Below are 20,949 nucleotides of genomic sequence, written 5' to 3' on the forward strand. Positions count from 1 at the left end.
GTCATACACTGAAGCTAAGCAAAGCACTATTAATATGGATTAAAAACCATTCAAAAACCTTGGTCCAGTTGCCGTGTGGCCAGTCAGATAATGTGTGTGTGTGTGTGTGTGTGTGTGTGTGTCAGCTGGGGTCGAGTACAGGGATGATGTGCGGGGTGATTGTGGTAAGGAGGTGAATTAGATTTAGAATTAGAATTAGTGAGGAGACGACGTTAAGCGGGATGGACTTACAGGCTAAACGTTACGAGGTGGAGTGTGTGTGTGTGTGTGTGTGTGTGTGTGTGGGCGGGGGGGTGATCCTTATATAAACATGCATACACACAAACACACACACGCAGCAGGATCAATCAATAGATCAATGCTTGCTGCTGGTCTCTGCGTGGAGAGACTGAGGACCAGAGGAAAAGGATGGGATGGGGGAAAGAAATAGGGCAGACAAACAAGGACACACACACACACACACACCAATGTTCAGTGTGTTGTGTGTTAGTGACTTGTGCTCTGTTGGTACACACATGCTTTGTCTGGGATCCAAACCCCAAAAAGACTGAAGGCCTCTGTTGTCTGGCAGAAGCCTGGGAGTCGCCTGCAGGTCGTCTGCCCACACCAGTGCTCTTTTTCTGGGGACGGAGAGCGAGGCTGGCCAAAGTTTGTGAGCAGAAGATTTGTGTGTGCACGACTACATTTACCGATCATGAACACACACACACACCCCTCTCCCAATCGCTGATTCTCTCCCTCTCTTTCTGTCCTCACACACACACACACATTGACCCTGTGTGACAGCGATGCGGCTCCCCAGTGAGAGCCTATACAACCAGACAGATGGCGGTCCGCTTTGCTGTACATCTACATCCTGATTGGTTTATCTGCTTGTCTGTGTCGGTGCCATCACTTGTTTGTCCGGACTCCAAGCTGTTGGGAGTTCTTCTCGCTCTGAGTGTTAGCGCTGCTGCCGTTTGCTGGATTAGCTTGTTGACATCGTGTGTGCATTGTTGTTCCGTCTTTCCTGTCGAGTGACTCTTTCTCGCGTATGTTAGATTTTTTTTAGGGGAACGAAGTACGACCGACGCCGAACACATTTAACGATGAACCTTTATGAACTGAAAACCCACTGTGAAAAAGGATTTAAGACCTGTCAATCACAAGGTAGCCACGCCCTAAATCTTACCGTGCTTTATGTTTTTATTTTTTGCAGTCGGACCATCATTTAATAAAAGTTCATCGTGCTGCATTGAAGAAGACTTGAAACCATGAACTCATTTTCTCAGACTTCTATACAACCCGACTCCTTTTACACCCAGAGGCGTCGCCCCCTGTCGGCCAATAGAAAGATTGCACGTTCAGGGCGTCTTTCAGACCCGGATGTTGCTGCCTGGATGATCTTAAACATGTTCATCCATGTGCGTGGAAGCCTTTTTAAGATAAAGACACTTTTTTTTCCTGCTATTTTATGAGCTCACATGTTTTTGGGTGATGCATTTAGGAGGAATTTCCTGGTTGAATGTTTTGCAGAGAAACCTCCAGCCAGCTGTTCACGCGCAGCTCTGTTTCATTAATTGAATCTCCACCCAGCACACATAGCGTTCACCTGTGCCTTTGACCCTCAGCTGAACCGAAAGGCCGCGTCCAGACACACACCAGCGCGTCCTCGCGGGCTCGTCCGTTGGTGCCACTGACTGCTGGGTTGACTTCGGGCTCGCCGTGGCGCCTGGCTCCAACTCCCGCACATGACCTCACCCTTTGCCCCTCACCCGTCTCCCCATCTGCCCTCACCCGGCCGTACAATGGACAAAGAGGTCCTCAAGAGTGTGTGTGTGTCTAACGATAACCAGCTCCCTTTCATCTCTGACATACATTGTGTGTTTGTGCGTTTTGAAGAGTGCGCGCCGTGAGCCAGACTGGTTAAGATGGCAGCTCAGCTCACTCAAGGGCACAAGTTCACTGTCTCCGCTGCCATTTCCCTGCCAACTCCTCTCCTCTCTCCCTCGCTTCCTCTCTTCCGCCGCCCTCCCACATTCTTCCTGCGTGGCCTTTAATCCTCAGTCTGCGTAGCAACACTCAGACACACCAGCGCGCACGCCGACGCGCCGGTTCCAACGCACGCGGCCGCCAACGCGGACGCATGTCGACGAGGCGCAAAACCAGCGAACGTCAACCCTCGTCAAACCCTGCTTTCATTGGCTCGTACGATCCGACTCCGTGGCCGTGATTGGACAGTGTGTGTCCACACCCCTGTGTGCACACAAACCCTCACACACACACACACATAAGCACATTCAAACACACTGTTTGCTCTACTTCCTGCGTTGAGCTGTCTGGCTGGCATCATCTCCAGTTACAGTGCCAAAGGGTCAAAGGTGACCACCGCTTGGCAGCACTAGCTCCGTGTCCTTCCGCTCTTCTGTGTGTGTGTGTGAGTGTGTGTGTGTGTGTGTTGTCAACGTGACAGCGTGACCTCTTTGATCATGTTTGCGCCCCTGGAGTTTTCCTCCATGTATATATTCAATATCATATATCCTTTATATCCTTCACTGCTTTCACTTGAGTTGCCAACGGCTCCTTTCCTCCTCTCCTGCTAGCATCCGTGCTCCTCCTCTTCTTTTGATTCCCCCCCCACACACACACACACACACTCACACACACGCACACCCGCCCACCCGCCTCCCACGGCCCTCTTACTTTCTGCCTCCCACCCTCCCTCTGTCCTCTTGGCACAAACTGACAGGATTGAGTCACTTGGATTGTTCTTACTTCCCAGTGAGACACATATTGTGTCGTCGTCCAGCCCTCTGCATGCTGCACTGCGCGTACACTTTCCAACACCTCCTGCATGGAACAGCGTGTGTAAAATGTGCATTGAAATTACACTTTTGCATGTTTTTTTTTAATGTATGAATTCATTCGTATTGAAAAAAAGTTATATTCCCAACGGAGAATAATTTAGATTACGACTTTTCATGCATTCCCAACAGAACAATTATTTTCAGATGCGCTCAAACGGAAGGATTCTGTCTCCGCTTTCATCGTTGCATTTCTCCCGAGCAAAGAACTTAAGAGATGCTCTGTAATTGGGTCTCTTTCTTTCCAGCGCAGCGCGTTCACCCAGCTGACTTCCTGACGTATTGTTATGTTCATAAAGTGGCACATTTTGCGCCGAGTTTTCATTGAAGTGTTCCTCGGGAGAAAAAGACTTGGCCGCAGGAACAATGTTTGTTATCACTGTTATCTCAGTGGTGCTTTTGGAGGAATTGGCAACCTTGCTCAGTATCACTTTGTGTGTGTGTGTGTGTTTGTGTGTGTGTGTGTGTGTGTGTGTGTGAGGATGTTTTCTCACTCTTATCAACGTGTCCTTGGCTGTGCAAGTGCACCAGCCTTCTATTAGTGTAATTCACTTTCTTTTATGTGACTTGAAAAGAAGTGCAAATAGCTCAGGAGATAAACGTGAGGAGAAGAGAAGCATGTGGAAAAAATAGCCCTCTACACAAATATATAAAGATAGGGAAGGGTGTGGGGCAGAAAGCAGGTGGCCAACACGTCATTGGTTTAGTGTTTTAAACTGAAATAAATCGTGAGCAGGTAGATAAACACGGACAAAGAGACACTGGGATGCAGGACTAGAGAGAAATGGAGACAAAGACAGTTCCAGCAGTAGAACATGGGAGAGGCTTTACCTTAAAGCACCCCTCTGCTGGCCAGACAGGAAGTGTGTGTAACAGCCTCAGCACAAAGACCCACAGTGTGTATCTGGGCCAGCAGGAAGAGGGAACCCAGGGAGGAGAAATCCAAGTCTCAACACAGGCCTTCCCTCGCCGCTGCAGCCGCCTCTACATCCAGCTCGGCCCTGCACTTTCTCTGCGATGTGTCCAGCTTTTGCAAAGCTGCACTCCACCGCTCTCTTCACTCGTTTCTCTGAAGTAAAGCGACACCGTCGAGCGTCGGCCGGCCCTGCTGAACCCCGTGCATCCTCTCGGTCCCCATTGTAATTTATTTTCTCCCTGCTTCCTTCCTGCAAAGACTGTTTTTCTTCTTCTTTCACTGCTCTCTTCTCCTGCCACAAATATGCGTTTTGTCACATCGCTATGTATTTTAGTTTTCATCCACCCCATGAGCTCGCATATCTTTCTGACTCTGCACCCTCTTCCTCGTGACTCTGGTCGCCCCTCTCTCTCTCTCTCTCTCTCTCTCTCTCTCTCTCTCTCTCTCTCTCTCTCTCTCTCTCTCTCTCTCTCTCTCGTTGTGTTGTCGGGGCGCTCGGCTCCGGTTGGAAAGTGTCGAGGCTTTTTGATTCGCTCTGTGCTGGATCTTTGCTATCTGAGAGCAAAATGCAGCAGGGATAAGCTCCTACTCACATCTCGATAATATTCACGGCTCCATATTTCACTTTGATTTTATTCATGTCACATCTCTCTCTCTCCCTCATTCCCTCTCCCTCTCTCTTTTCATCTCTTTGTCTCCCTTTTCTCTCCGTTTCTGGCCTGCTTCTCTCGCTCAGTCTGGAGAGTGAAGTCTGAGCTAGCTGGGAAGCCTGGCCCTGGGCCTTGTTGCTTTATTTGCATTTCACCATGCTCTCTATGTGCCAGGAAAATGCCACCTGGTGGCGATCACCTCCTACTGCAGCCGCCCATTCCACGCTCGCATCATGTGAGAGGTGGTGGCGAGAGCACGCCCCCCCTCTTTTCCTCCTGTTCCCCTTCTCCTTCCCTTTCCGGCCTTTGTGCAGCTGTATTTATTTGGGCTGCGCAGAGACACCGGCCCTTAACACGCTCGGGCCCCCGCTCCAGTCGACGCCTTTAAGCCGAGTGGAGATGGAGGTTGACAGGGTAATAATGCCGGTGTCAACACCGCTTACAGGACAGTTATATCAGTATCAGCTCAGCGGGGGGGGACGTTCACACTCTGTTAGGCTGGGTCGTGAACCGTGCTGGGGGCCCCCGGCCTCACACACACACACACACACACACACATGCAGGGAGCTGCAGCCTCCGCTAACGAAGCAGCTCAGACGCACATGAACGCAAAGTGCTCCGACTCGCATGCGGCGAATTTTAACACAAAATTCAGCGCGCGTACGCGTATTCCTGACATGTTCTCTTTAATGCGTCCTCGTGATTCCATGTAAGTGTTACTTTTTAAGTCAAATTCTCCACGCGTTAAAGAGATTTATATATTCAAATTTAATCAACTAAGTCGGGCACACTTCATATCAGAGCCTTGTGTGCTTTCTCTCCCTGACACGTGTCAGCTGGAGGAGTACATTTGTACAAGTGTGTGTTTGCGTCTGTGTGTGTGTGTGCGTGTGTGTGTGTGCGTCTGTTTAAGTAGGATTTTGTGCTCCTTGAGCCCTAGCGGTCCTTCAGGACTTTGAGCGGCTGTCCAAAAGCAAGTCTTGTCAGCACGACTCCAAAGCACAGAATCCCATTTACACTCCACTATCCATAATAATTATGAATCAGAGTTCTGTTGGAGGGCCTCCGTCACCGCGTTGCATAGCAATGATCACAGCAACCAAATGGGATGCTAACAGGATTGCCTGTCTACACAAATCCTAGTATTTCACCACCGAGTGTCAAAAGGAAATTACAACATGTCAACTATATTGTCGGCTCTGGTTTAGTTTTGCATCGAGCCTCTGAATGAGTTCCAGGTTTGCTTTTATTTGACTCACTTCAGCTCACAACAGAGGGAATTACCTGCTCAGGTAGACGTTACTATATCGTCACAGAGCAAGTAGTTATTTGCTGCTGTGCTGGTGCCGGTGAATCGCACCTTAAAAAAACTGTATTATAAATGACATGGATATGCTTCATGTCAATCAGGTCGGACCCGGTTCATCAATATTCATCTCATCGCGTCTCTGAACACGCCGTCGTAATTCCATACGTCAAACTTTCCCTCTTCTGTCACGACGAGAATAATTTTTAATCTTCGCGGCTTCATCTTTCAACGTGCGTAACCGAGAACACGCTGACGAGCTCTTAAATACCGGCAGGGCATTGTTTCACATGCTTTGATTTCAGGAAACAAGCCATGGCACGAGTGTGGATACTAAGTCCATGACTCACGCTCGGCTCCATGCGGTGAAGTGGCAGAGGACGGCAACATGAATGAACATATGTTGAGCCTTGATAAACTGATTTTTTTTTTTGGTGGAGCACCCCTTGAAAGAAAAATAATACAATTAACTCCATCTAATGGCTGGGAGTTGACGATCAAATCTTTACCAATGTTGCCAAAGTTAGAAGAAGCCGGTGACGAATCCAACACACAGCCATGAGAGGTTTACACAGACTTGTGAAACCAGGCCTGATTCATGCACACACACACACACACACACACACACACACACCGGTGGATTCACGCATCCTGTGCTTAGGTTCATAACTCTCATGGGAAGTCATTTTACACCCTCTGTGTGTTGGCTTACTTTAAATTGCACCAGTGAACGAGTTCAGCCTTGATTATGTGGAATATGTCTGTTTACTTTTAAGCGTTTTCACAAAATTCTGAATTGCCTGAATTTATTGCCACAGTCTTTATAGTAACAAAGCTCTTAAAATCGTTGTAATCGGTATACCTTAAGTTTTCATGCGCTCACTCTTGGAATTCCCCAAAATTGATTTTTATAGGCCACTGGGTAGGCTAATTTAATATAATCTGACCCGTTTTGGGGATTCCACCTCTGGGCCTACGACCTCATAATTAGCCTAGCTTACATTGTAGCGGCTTGGGAATGCCCTGGTGACTTCACAAAGCCAATAACTTTTGGATGAAACGTGTCTGGAGGAACAGTTAGCACCCCGGTTGTCGGGTCTCGACCCGGAGACGGGGCTGCGCCGCCCGGCTGCGTCACAGTAATCTGCACTGAAGGAGCCAAGAGGTGATGGTGGGGTGAGGATAAGAGGATGAATGGAGAGAGGGAAGAACAACGGGAAGGAGTGAACAGGATAAATAAGGAGGGGGGGGGGGTGCATGGGCATCCAGCCAGCCTCATACCCTCCACTCAGCACCCCACCCTCTCACTATCACCCCCTCCGCCCATTCCCTGCGAGTTCATGCATGCTATCTCGACCCATAACCCCCCTCCTCTTCCCTCTCTCCCACTTTCTTTTGCTCCCGTTCCCATCCTCCATGCTCCCAGCCTTGTAATCCCCCCTCTCCCTCCTCCCTCCATCCTTTCCCATCCTCCTCCTCCTCCTTCCTCCCCTCCATCCATCTCTCGCTTTTCTTCCCATCCCTCCCCTCCGTCTCTCAGCATCCCTCTCTCCTGGGTCTCTCTCGCCGTGGCGTGGTGCTGTTGGCAGAGCGTGGGCGCAGGCGGCACACAGACGGGAGCACAGATGGGCAGCAAGCTGCGCAGGGCGGCCAGGCACACCTGCTCCACACACACACACACACACACACACACACACACACACACAGAGCACTACTCTACCACCTCGCCACACAGCCTGCCTGGCACAGTGGTACAGTGATACAGGGACACAAACACAAATACACACGAGCATGCATACATACTGACATACATTCATTCGTACATCTCTACACACATACAAATGTTCCTGCGTACATAGATTATATACTACGCAAACAGTATTTTCTGTACACGCGTAAAACCAAATTTGACTTTTGATTTTGTTGGCATTAACTTTCTCCTCTTTCAAGTTTCACTACCGATGAACTTCTACGTTTGTGCTTTCATTTGAAAAGGTCACATTTTACAGCATCACACACACACACACAACGATAAAGAGTTGTTAAAACTGAAACAGAAATATACCCTCAAATGACACAGACTTAAATAATTAAAGTATAAAATGGGAAGAAAAAAAAAACATATATATATATATAAATAAAAATAATGAAATAACGTCCAATAAAAGAGCGGAGTGAACATCTGTGTGGGATAGCCGGGGGGATTAGGAGGGTTTGGAACATTTTAAGCGCATTAAGGATTAAAAAAAGGTCAGAATGTTTAGCAACATACCGATAAACCTCTTAAGCGAAACCCAATTGGGAGGCTGTACCGCGTTATCCTGTGTTTTGGGGAGGAGAAGAGCAGAGGCGGGGGAGGAGGGGGGAGGAAGAGGAGGGAGGAGGAGGAGGAGGGAGGAAGAGGGGGAGTCGAGTTGACATTTGTTCCAACAAGGAGGGAAATCTGTGTGAACCGACAGTCTGTGCACACGCATGTGGCTGCACATATGGACACACGCTGGTTGTGATGGGGCCACAGAGTACACCGGCGCACTTGTTGTGTGTTTTTGTGCGTCGATGTCAGGCGTGTGCGTGCTTGTACTGCACAGTCGCTCACAAATGGCCGCCACTGTTCATGCATCTGTCAAACAGTGGTTGCACCGCTGCAGGCCCAATTTTTTGACCTTGACTTTTACTTTGGTGTTCGTCCCATGTTTGTAATCCGCCTCCGGCTCGTACGTTACCGCACTTGGAGAAATGCAATGTCTTGCATTTTTTTGGTTTTGTGTGCTAACGTATGGTGCATGTTTGAATGTGTTTCTTTCTCTTCTTTTTTTTTTTTGATAGCTGAGCTTAAGTTCAACGCTTCACTCCGTCTGCTCGCCACAGGGAAACTCTTGTCTGACCCCTGTCGCCAGTCGGTCAACAGCATAATCTTGACAGGCATCTGAGCCAAAACCTAATCCTCAACTGTTGGATGGATGGTGGCAGGGCAACAGTTTGTATTTATTTTGACCCCGAGAATGAGTGTCGAGACCGGGGACGGAGGTGCTTATAGAAGGCCGGATGAGAATGTCACGTAAAAAAAAAAACTAAAATAAAACGATGAGGAGGAGAATGTCGTGCAGATGGAATCAATGCAGAGGAAAGCCACAGAAAATGTGCGCCGGATGTCAGAGGGATGGTATGGGATCGTGAGAGGAGGAGGAGGAGGAGTGTGCAGCCCTGTGTGTCAAGGCCATGATGTCTGGGGTTATGTTGATTGCGGTGAGGGTCGTGAGATTCGCCCCGCGGCCTGCAGGGAAACTCTGCAATCAGCGACCAATGACAGCAGCCGTCGTGGCGCTGCAGCCACAAAGAGCCACCACAGCTAGAAAGCCGACTCCCAACACAAACCCGCCACCCAGCGAGCCTGGACGTCTCGACTCGCCGCGTGCGGAGGGGCTAACACGTGAGCAAACATGAGCTCATGTTTCTCCCGACTTGTCAAATTTTGGTTGGGTATCAGCGCAGGTTCGGGACGCCAACTGCTACCAGAAGGACCCCGGCCCTTTCATCGCACTGGAACTGGATCTCGCCGTCTTCACCAGCCCCTCGTTTACTTTGGCTCGGCAAGACAGAGAGAGATTTAGTTGCGCCGAAGCGTGACTTTTCAGATTTTCTTTATTCGTATCGATAGCTGAAAATGTGCGCCTCACTTACTGTTGACCTCAGAATCTTCTCCCTCGCTGGAAAAGGTGTCTCACGCCAAATTTCCCACTGGGCAAATCAAGAAAAGCGAGAAATTGAGCGTGAAGCAAAAAAATCGTAGTTATTAAATTGTGTTTTCATCTCAACATCTGACTTAAATAATATTTTCACCACGTTGGCTGGGAGAAGCCAAGTTTCTACTCAGGATTGTGGCAAAAACTGTGCCCCCCGAACTGTTTATGGACTCATAGACTGAACCACGTGGAGTCCATCTTGCCATCCGGTGCCAGGTGGGACCCAAAGTACAGAAACGTGAGATGGTTCCAGTGGTGAATCACGATTGCCAAACCAGTTGGTTATCAAAAATGAAACACGGGCTTACATGTGCTTCTTGTTTGTATTCGTACATCATTGGGTCAAACAATGTGTGTGTTTCTGTATTTCTGGGCCTGCTGCAGGAAAGGTTTGAGGTTCATGATGGGGTGGCTGGCGGTGGAGGTGGAGGGGCATCCAGAGGGGACTGCAGGACTATGATTGGGGTTGCTGAAGGGAGGGCTTTGGGGGTCTGCGGTGGGGAGATAAGGGGCTGGATGTGTGGTTAGGAGGCTGGGGAGGGAGGGGGAGGCTGCTGTTGTAGGCAGCAGCTGGCAAAACGGTGATAACCAGCAACCAGACCTCCTCTGTCTTGCCACCTTCTCCCTGTCCTCCTCACTTGTCTGCACAGCTATATGCGATGCACTGTCGGAGTCAACAGTGACACTGATTATCAGTGAATCATGTAGTGCTGCGTTGTAAGTGCAGTGTTAGTTGACTAAGCAGCCTGAGCTACGAAAACTAGAGCCAGATCGGTTGAAAGCTCTGGTTTCCAGCAAGGTCATCGTATTGTACGTCTTGACGACAGCGTGTCGAGAGTCAAACTGTCTCGCTCCATCTGAGAGGATGTGATCAACGCTTTAAAAGAGTTTTAAATGAAAAAGTAGCTGTCGTGCTGTAAACCAAACGCGTTTCCTTCCTCCTTCCGTCGTCCGTCCTCTTTGAGCGGATGCAGTGCGGTCGAGGCCTCGGGGTGACGTTGAGGACAGCTATCAGTGTCACTGCCACTGCACATGTTCTTCCCGACAGTGTCTTATCTCCCATGAGCCTCGGCTTTCACTCCTTGTTGTGCCACACCTCTGCCACAGCGGGACATGTCGGGGTCGTGAGAGGCCAACAGTACACCGTTTAAGAAAACAGCGAGGGCAGGATTTCCAAGTTCAGGGTTTTTCCCAAATGTGATATGTTCACATTGGAAAAAAAACTATTGTTCTTTGTTATTTAGTAGGATATTAAGTACATGATTCCAAAGTAAGGGACCCTGTGGAATCGTAGTCCCCAAATAGAGATAGCAATGCCATGGTGTCAGTTACATGGTTCTTCAATCTGTTGCTGTAAGGTCTGAACTTGTTCTTTTAGTCATTGAGATCAACTTTATAGGGTTTCGTAACCTTTAGCAGGTACCGGGAACAGACTTGAAACGTCCACTTTTTCAACCATCTTCACATAAAACATGAAACATAACTGAGCACCGTGCGCCACACTTGGATTGTTTCAGCCTCATGCCGTTGGTATGTTAACTGATTGCCTAACATGGCATTGGTAATCCTGAGAAACCAACAAGAGTACATTACATTCTTTATATAAAAAAACAGCCCAGCGTTGCCAACTAACATCAATGACGGTAGCTAGCGGCTCCAAACGTGAGCTCGATCGAGCAAGAAAGTCACACAGTCGTCAGCACTGACAGCTCGTCCCTTCGGGCTTCCCGATGAAGCCGCTCCCTCCGAAATGTCATCATGAACGTGAACAACAAAACATGGCTATTGTTAGTGCTCTCAGCTGTTGAGCGAGCGGCTTGTGGAAGGCGACATAACACAGGCAGGTAGACAGGGCCGCAGCCTGTCCAATCACTGCATTCAAATGAACGTATCAGGCAATGCAGGCACATTATTGAGCCATTGATTGCTGGCAAGATGCAAAGAGAATTTCCCGCTGCATTACCAAAAATGTTTCGGAAGAGGATTACCCAACCTGCCTTTTTAAGAAAAGCCTTGATGTAGAAAGTAGATATGACGATATAGCGATGACAACCTAATAGGAGGCGTCTTCTACTATTCTTATGTGACATTTGAACCTGGACCCTCCGTCTGTGAGCGGACGTTCCCTTGAAGTCTTGTGGAGGTTTCAACTTGGTTCAACTTGGACTCAGACGCCTCTCCAGCATACTGCACGTACAGTAAGGGCGCTGTGTGTCGACCCAGTGCATGTATGCTGTGAGAAACAGGGTGTTTACAATATTGTAGAGCCCTGTGGTGAAATACTACATGACGGCAAAAGGTCCAGTGAAGTCAGGTTGTTTTTCTCAACAGCTTTCATTGGCCATCATATATGTTTACTCTTGAGTGTGTACCTCAGTGTTTGTCCACGTAGGAGTGTGTGTGTGTGTGTGTGTCTGTGTGTGAGAGTGTTTGAAAGTGTCTGGGTGCGTGCGCGTCGGGGGCGCAGCCTCGTATGTTTGGAGTGAGTGCCGTCAGTTAGCTGGAATGTGGCGCTACCGCCAATGCTAAGATGGCTGCCAAGCTCTAAGATGGCTGCCAGGATTACACCCAGCCAGTGAGAGAGCCGGAGAGGAGCGGGAGATTCTGCATGAGAAGAGAAGCGGAAAAAAGAAGCCCTCTTTCATTTTCTGCGCTTTCTTTCTTTCTGTCTGTCTTTCTTCCACTCTCGCTCTGGTCCGTCTCGCCCCTCTCTCTCTCTCTCTCTCTCTCTCTCTCTGTGGATAAGCACTGCTTCGTAGGCAGCGAGACAGGTCTGTTATTGTTTCTGCTCAGTAATCTGTGGCTTAGTGTGGCTGCAAGGCAAGTGCTGCTGGCAGGAGTCTGTGTGCTCTGTTATCACCTACAGCCTGCAGATAAACACCTCCTCTCGCTAGCGAGCTAGCTCGCGAGCTAGCCGCAGCCTTGCAGGGCCTGGACGGCTGGCGAGGAGCATTCGGGCCGCCGGAAAGGAAGCGCGCTCTTTCTCACCAGCTCATGTCACGTGGTCACAAACACAGAGGAGGCTCAAACACAGCCGCCCCGGCTTGTGTTGTGTATTCCTGAACATGCATGCGTACACACGTTGTGACATCTTCTGTTTTTTCCACATCCCGGACAAGAATGCGGCGTCTTCAGACCGACTCTTCTCTGCACTCGTGTTACAAAAACCTCCTCTCGCACACCCTCCTATTTCAGCCTGCAGCTCCTCCAGGTCTAATTGTGGCCCTTTGTTGCCAAGACTTGGCGTGTTTGTGTCTGCACATGTGAGTGCTTTCGTCGACCAGTCATAACAGGTGTGTGTGTGTGTGTTTGTGTGTGTGCAGATGCGTCCGTGTGTACGTGCATGTGTTTGTGTTGCCCTGCTGTCATTTGATCCCAAGAGTAAGAGTTTCAGCTCAAACGGACTCACAGGACCGGCGTGGTCAGCCTTCACACAGTCTGTGTACGTCTGTTTGTGTGCTTGTGTGTGTGTGTGTGTGTGCGTGTTCATGCGAGGATTACAACATGTATAAAAGAAAGGAACAAAAATTAAAGAAACAGCTTGAAAGAGTCGGTTGTGTGGGTGTGTGTTCATGCATGTGTGTCTGTGTGCAAGGTGCTCTGTTTACGCAGACAAAATCCCTTCCAGAAAGAAGGTATTAAATAGGATTAGGGCGAGGATATGATTGCGTGGTTAGATACTAAATAACGGCACACTGTAAATCATTGCACCTTAAGTCAGGGGGGGACAAAGGGAGACGGGAGAGAACGTTCTTAGATACAAGACTGTCACACAAAAATGCGCGAATTCACACAAACGCACGCTCACAAGATGTATATCATACTCCTGCACATACTGCAAGTCCCTCTTTATTTCCTCTCACACCTCAAATATCACAGTCTTGGCAGCATGGATGCATACACACAGCTATGATTCACAGAGACATTGTACACTTACCAGTATGTTTTTCCTACTTTTTTTTTCTTCTCCTTTTTCGTTTCGTCGCACACAAAACCGGATCCTAACCATGTGGCTCTTCCCCTCCCTGTTCCCCGTGTCTGTGCAGAATCCGGACAATCAGACAGCTCCAGCCAACAGGGGGACACAGACATCAAACCACCGCCCAATGGTAGGTCCACACACACACACACACACACACACACACACAGATCTATGTCCAAACACTGTCAAATCAGCATACCAGAATTGATTCCATCATGCTTATGATTCTTAACATATTCCAATTATGGATCCAATTAGCCGACTCTCTCTCACAGATGTTGATCCACAAACACAGTTGCAGATGGTCTTCCTCGTGATGTGATTTTCCTGGGTTTCTTCCAATTTTTTATCATTTTATTTTTTGGGTCTTTGTCTGAGACGCAATTCCATTGAACTTCTGATATCGTGTTTTCCTCCGAAAGCTGTTTGATTATCTTGTATGCGAGTCCTGATCCCCGACTCTCCCGCACAGGGCACCTGAGTTTCCAGGACTGCTTCGTCACCTCAGGGGTGTGGAACGTGGCCGAGCTCGTCAGAGTGTCGCAGAGTAAGTCGTATAATAAATAAATAAAAAAACAGCGGCGCCAGCAAAACAACCAGTGTGTGTACATCTCTTTCTTTTGTTTCTCCCCCCGTCAGCACCCGTAGCCACGGCGTCAGGCCCTAACTTCTCATTGGCTGACCTGGACAGCAGTCCCAGCTACTACAACATCAACCAGGTGGCTCTGGGGCGACGCTCCCTCACCTCCCCTCCTTCCACCAGGTACGCAGCCCGACTCAGGCCACAGCGCTGCGACGTCCGGCCGTTAGTCGAGTCTAGAGACCGCGTGGCGGCAGCAGCGCTACCTTGGTATGTGATTCGCTGTGAAGCCAAGGGCAGATTGGAGGGAAGTGTGAAATCACAGTAATATCTGCCAACCGTGTATCGCCTCGTACCGCAAGGACGACTTCACTGGCAAGGAAAGCGCCCCGTTTCATTGAGCTTTCTGGCTATAAATGGCATCTAGTGCCACAGTCCACTCCCAGTCTTGGAATCTGTCCTGAGCCTCTTCTTATGTGTGTGTGTGTGTGTGTGTGTGTGTTAGCTGCACTCCTCTTTATGTGTGTGATGGCTCTTTCTGCTCTTTCCTCATTTGTGTCTTTTTCTTAACTTGTCTCTTTCTCTCTTCTTACCTCCGTCGTCTGCTGTCACTTTAGGTCTGAGGTGGAGTTGTACGCAAACCTTCCACGGAGGTAGTTATGAACACTTACAAACTAATGAGACACACACAGAAACACACACACACACACAGATAAAGAGAGAGAGAGAGAGTCCTTCTGTGTGGCTGTCTCTGCTTCCTAACTTTTCTTTTTACTTCCTCCTCCTTCCTCCGGAGTTTCTCGTTCTGTCTCTTCTGCTCTTTACGAGAGTTAAATTTCCACTGAGACGCAAAGAAAGTGTTTGTTTGTCTGATTGCTTTTAAGTTAGCGGTTCTGCAAGGTATTTTATCCTGGAGCCAAACATTCTCTGCCACTACGTATCCAAAAGAAAGTCATGCCTCCTCTCTTTCTTCCTCCCACCTCTCCTCCACGCTCCTCAGCTCCAACAAGAGGAAGTCGTTAGACGACAGTGAGCTGGAGAGCCCCACGGATGATGTTTTCTACCCTGGACGCTCGCCCGCTGCCAGCTCCTCCCAGTCCAGTGCGTGGCCCAACGACATGGATGCAGGTACCCCACCCACCCCCTTTGAGTCCAGCTGCACACCTGTCACCTCCTGAGCACGCATCATGAAACATGTCCTCACCTTCACCTTCACCACCAACATCCAAACTGATGCCATCTGACTTTGTCTCTTCTCCACACTCTCTTCCTCAACCTCAAAAAGCAAATGAGACTTCAACTATAATATATTTATATTTGTAAGACACTATAATATGTTTCTGAGATTTGTTTCCCAGTAATTAGTACAGTATTCACTGTTCAGTAAATGTGGTTCAAAAGCATCAACATGCTTATAAATTAGAGTGTTTTCTGGTCCCCATTATTTAACGCTCTTATTATAACCTCAGAAAATGTAATTTATCATAAAAGAATAGTGCTAAACGCTTGCTGCCAAATAACTGCAGACATCGGGACGATGAATGCCAAGATGCATCAAGGATGAAACGGCAGCTTACAGCAGTGTATTAAGGCTTTGTGTCGGTGTTTCCTTTGTTTTGGCCCTCACCACTATACCTCTGTGATTCAGCTTTTTGGACATTACCATCTTTATTCTCCCTCCTCAGTAATCCTCCCTCACCCCAAACAACCCAATAACTCCAAGAGAAATAAAAACCCTCTCTTGTTCACTTCCCTACTCCCAGATTCACAAGAAGTCGTCCTCAGAGCTTTAATCCCACATGCAGTTCACCTGACGTGTCAGTCATCAGTCATCCACCGCCTGCACCACACAAATGCATTCGCTCTTTACTCTCTCATCCTCTCTGTCTGTGTCTCTCCCTCATTGTTAACAATACCCTTCTCCACTTTCAGTGCAGCACCATTTGGCCAGTGTGCAGGAGAGGAAGATAAAACATGAAAACGATGGCGTGCAGTTTCCTTACCATGGTTAGAACAACATTGATTACATTCACTTGACATATTTGCTTTTTATCAGCCTTTTTGTAGCTCTGTCATTCCTCTGTGTATGTGTGTGTGTGTTTGTGTATATATAATGAATGTGTATACTATGTACTGTGTGTATCATGAGTTGTAGGATGTCTGTCATAAGGACGATGGTTCCATCCCACTAAATGGGACTACGGTGTATTTGTGTCATCATATGTTTGTTTACTTGTTATCAGATTGATTTCCTTGCTGCTGATCTGAAATGTAATTCCCTGTGACGTACAGTCAGGGATTATCCCGTCCCGGCTTTACTTTCTGTGTGAAGCACGAGGCTACACCTGAGGCTCACCTCAGATCCCCGGCGTCATCCCCTCCCAGCAGCGCTTTGATTGACAGATGTCGCCAGAAACAACGCCGACACTGAGCCCTTTCTACACTCGCGTACCGACAGATCCCTCACACACACACACACACACACGGCTCCTCACACACACTCCTAACCCCCCACATGTGCAGACGTTCGCACATAGAAGCACATGCTTATCGTGCTGCCCACCCCTGCAGGTGTTCAAGTGCCCGCCTCGCCTCCATCCCTCTGTCGTTCCATCCCTCCCATGCTTCAAATCCCTCATTAAGACGCTTACCGTCTGTGGATCAGAGGTGTAAAACCCTTCCTCCTGTTCCCCAGCTCTCCCTTCAACCCTCCATCCCCGTCTCCCTGCTGTCTAATTGAAAACGTGTACAGCAGGAGGGACCCTGAGGGTGAGAGATGGGGGGAGAAAGCAGAGGGGGGAGGGGGTAGAAAACATGTCAGAAGAGAGGAGAGAGAAGCAGAAAGCAGGCAAGTGGGAGGTGAGAGAAGGACGACTTCAGCGTCCTCAAATGGTGACAGCTAATGAGAGAGAAGGGTTATCAGGACGTGAACTAGAGGAGCCAAAAGCCCCGGTTAGGTTTTGCCCCAGTCGACTCTCACTCGAGCCTCAGCGGCTGCTCTCCTGCTCCCGCTCCACTTAGCTGTAAATGTAATTAAGAGGATGCTCATCAGAGCCACAACAGAGGCTGCTGCACGCCTTAGCGCACCAGAGCCTCATCTTGTTTCCCTCTCTCTCTCCTCCTCACTGTGCATGTGCACCACCCCCTTACTCTCCAAAGTGCACCACACAGACGCGTGCACCTCCTAATGAGTTTGGCAAATAGAGGTGTGGAAGAGCGTGCAGATCTGGACCCTTTACCCAATTAATTTACAAAATCCAAGCGAAAAATTAGGAAGCGAAAAGCTTTTGTAATTATCAGCCGGTTTCTCTTTTTTAATTTCGTGTGGGTTTGGATATTTTATTTATTTACAGTAGCTAGCGCAACACATGGTCCACGCCCGAGAGAAACCATGGAGGAATAGAGCGAGTAGAGAGTGTGTGATTTTGGTACGGTGTGTATCCGATTTTTACCCAAATTATCCCACCTGCCACAGGCGAAGCTCACGCGGGAATTCCCCTCCAGGTGGGGGGGAATGTAAACAAACACACACACACACACACCAGCGCACATACAAACACACCAAGGGGCTTCTAAAAAAAAAAAAAGAAAGAAATCCGACAACACACTCACACACAGGTGTGTGTGCCTCGGTGTCTGTCCACAGCACCGTCTCCTCCCCTTGACTCCCTCCATAACCAACAACACACACACACACACACACACACACTGATGCGCAGGAATCACACAAAAGCAGAAACACACATCTCTCCCGGCGCACACAGCTGAAGCACGGTCCCAGATGGTGTTTCCGTGTGTGTGTAGCCTTGGGATCCGTGAGGATGCTGCAGACATCTGCTCCACAGGGGCTGGACGCGGGGTGGAGGGGGAGGTTAGCCCGGGCAAAACGAAACAACCGGGGTTTCATATTAGTTCCAAATGATTGTGAGATGTCCCTGAGACACCAGAGACACGTGGTGGTGCTGCTGGAGGCCTTCGCTTGGTGCTTTGAGGTAAATGGTACGGGCCCGTAGAGGCACACGGCTGGACGGGCATATGTGCTTTAAATCACACGGGACAGGAGAATCCCCTGACTGTCCCTTACTTGTTTAGACCACTATCTCCTGTCTTTTCCAACTGTGTGTGTGTGTGTGTGTGTGTCTGCATCTGCGTCTGCGTCTGTGTGTGCTTCAGAGGCGCATCTGGTGGCAGGCCTGTTAGTGCAAAGAGACAGAAGGGTCATCCTGGGAGCGCTTGATTGGTTGCCAGTGAAATACGAAGGCTTGCCAGGAGAGGAAACAGTGCAGTTGTGGCACACACACACACACACACACGCACAAACACACACACACACACACCAGATCAGACCATTGCAGAGTCTCTGAAGCACCGAAATCCTGTCTTTCACATTCCCATCGGTGGCAGTGACTAAAACGTCCTATATTCGGTACACAGATGTCAATCTCCATCTGATCTTCTCTGTTTCTCCTGCCTCTTGATTTCTATACTTCAGATCCGTTTTTACACTTCCAAATAAAAAGCGCGTAACCGCCTCTCTGAAAGCCATGACCGTCTAATCCGCGAGGTTCTGGTTTCTTACACTTCCAAACTTCCAGCCTTTTCCCCCGGCTCGCTCCCCTCCAGCGTTCCTCTGGTGGTTTCAGCCTCTGCAGACGCTCTCCCACCGCTGTCACAGTGTCATAGCCATCACGGCTAACTGCTGGTGTCAGAAGTGGGATCGGGGTTGTCTTCATGCTTGCAATCTGACTGACAGTACAATACGCCCCCAGACTCCCGCTACAGTGGGGGAGAGGAAAGAAAAAAAAAGCGAAATATATGTCTGCAAAAGACATAAATGGTTCACACATATTCACTCCCACCTGCTTGAGACTTAACTCTTTCTCACAGGGAGGGAAGCTTTTACACGCCCCCACACTCCCATAGACTTTCACACGTCTCCAGCTGGAGAACTGAGGAGGAATCATATTTAATGCCGTGTTTGATGCGGAGGGGGCCACAGAAATAGACCACAAAACAACAGTCTGAAATAAAAAAATGAAAAAAAAAAGTTCAAAAAGAGAACGTTATCGCATCACTTGTTATGAAGATTAGAGGACAACTTAATGGAAAAGATGTTATTTTCGTGTAGCTGTGTTGTGAGGGTCTTTGTTTCATGTGATTGGACACGTGCTCGTGCTTTCCAGCGTGTTCAGACGTCGAGTGTGTGAGCGAGTGTGTGTGAGCGAGAGATAATAACCATATTTAACATCTTATGACATTCCAATTTCATACATGTCGTCAGAGCAACGCATTTGAAAAACAAGACTGCTGCTGCATTTTTCACAGGTTCTGCTTTGCTCCCTCGCATATTTTCATGTCTCCCACGTCCTTCTCGCCTCTCTCTCCCTCTCCCTCTGTCTCCTCTCTCTGTCCGTCTGCTTGTCTTTCGCACTCAGCAGCTGCCGTGTCCATACTGTACAGTGTGTGCTATTTCTGAATGAAGCCTCCTTCTTCTTCTCGTGCAGCCGAAGCCCGCGAGCCGCACCGAGAGCCAGACCGCGACTCGCCGACTGCGGCTGCACGGCGGCTCGTAGCGCAGAGACGGCCCGCCGCTGGCACCTGACAGAGAGAGAGAAACAGAGAGGGAGATGAGACAGACAAAACATACAGCGGCACAGAGAGGTTTTTATAGCCACAGATGCCTCTGGCTGCAAAGCAAAGACCAGAATCAGATTGGCTTTTGATATTCCTCCCCCTTTTTCTTTTGAAGACGTGCAGCTAGGATGTGAGATGTCGCTCGGCCCTCACATCGTACGGGTGCAGAGCTGGAGCTGGGAGTCCGACAGTTTGTCTCTGAATGACTTAGGACAGCCTCGAGTCCTCCGATGGACTCGTTGAAACGAATACGAGTGAATGGCCGACAGCCAAGAGGACAGGGAGTGACGCACTGCCGCCACCCGATGAGGAAAACAATCACAAAAGCATGATTGTTCAAGTCCCCTTCAACGACAACAAAAAATCTAAAAGATATATCTATATATTTTTTAGTGAAGCCAGTAAAAGAAGCAACAATTTGTTGATTAAAACCACCTCTCTCTTTGTCCTCCCTCTCCCCACCCCACTTTTTTTGTTGATGCCATTTTTTTTTTTTTTTTTCGCCAGGACTGTCCTCGCCTGGTTCACTTAAGAAGCCGGGGAAGTTTGATTTCAACGCCCTGACTTCCCAGACGAGGTCCCCCCGCATGGCGTTCACACACCACCCGCTGCCTGTGCTGGCAGGAGTGAGACCAGGTGAGAGCCCTGCCATGAACCCAACAACCTCGACCCCCCTTTTCTAATCTGAAAAAGAGAGAGAAGGAAAAAGGGAGTGTCAAACGTGATACCAGATGCCGTATTTACACCCCCAAGCTCCGCTGGAAAGCAAAGAAATTGTACAAATCGCTTGCCTGAAAGTAAAAAGCCCAAAACATACTTGCTGAGAAAGCAAAAACTTTACAATCCAACAGTTGCAACTGCTGAGAAGCAATTTGCCCGCAGAGTTTCACCTGTCAGTGTTACTGCGATCATCACGGCTTGGCATACAATTTCTCTCTCTCTCTTTCAGCCTCTCTCAATCCATCCATTTTTGTTTTACCATTATCTTTGTGCCTTTGTGTTTAATATTGTCACTGCATGGTACCATCGCTGCATCCATGCCTTTGTGACTGATTTGCCTCACGTCTTACTGCTTCATGCATCATTGTAATGTTCTAAACAACGCTGTTTATTCTCATGTAATGAACTTGACTGGTTGTGAGCATTTAGGCACACTATGTAGTTTAATTTATTTCGTAAGAGGATAAAGGACGCGTATGCACAGTGACGTTTAGCGATGACGCAGAGGACGCTCTGCCTGTGTCCTTCGCACACATCCATTGTTTTGAGTGGCTTGTCGAGTTTGGTGCAATTTG

The 20,949-nt window shown here is 48.7% G+C and overlaps 1 protein-coding gene across 17 annotated transcripts in view; it reads left to right on the plus strand.

The window, feature by feature from the left end:
* nfixa (nuclear factor I/Xa) overlaps window positions 1–20,949 on the plus strand; it is a 134,706-nt gene that overhangs the window by 103,072 nt on the left and 10,685 nt on the right. For 10 of the 17 annotated variants that reach the window (XM_068592141.1, XM_068592142.1, XM_068592143.1 and 7 more), the window contains 7 exons: window positions 13,505–13,567; window positions 13,913–13,987; window positions 14,080–14,203; window positions 14,638–14,673; window positions 15,021–15,148; window positions 15,953–16,027; window positions 20,162–20,290. In XM_068592141.1, coding sequence (XP_068448242.1) covers window positions 13,505–13,567; window positions 13,913–13,987; window positions 14,080–14,203; window positions 14,638–14,673; window positions 15,021–15,148; window positions 15,953–16,027; window positions 20,162–20,290 — 630 coding nt within the window. The remainder of the gene's footprint in view (window positions 1–13,504; window positions 13,568–13,912; window positions 13,988–14,079; window positions 14,204–14,637; window positions 14,674–15,020; window positions 15,149–15,952; window positions 16,028–20,161; window positions 20,291–20,949) is intronic. The other 7 variants (XM_068592149.1, XM_068592154.1, XM_068592147.1 and 4 more) reach the window with 6 other exon arrangements.

This window comes from Clinocottus analis, unplaced genomic scaffold, assembly GCF_023055335.1.
Source record: "Clinocottus analis isolate CAN_PGR_092001 unplaced genomic scaffold, fCliAna1.0.p SCAF_26, whole genome shotgun sequence".
Classification (NCBI taxonomy): domain Eukaryota; kingdom Metazoa; phylum Chordata; class Actinopteri; order Perciformes; family Cottidae; genus Clinocottus; species Clinocottus analis.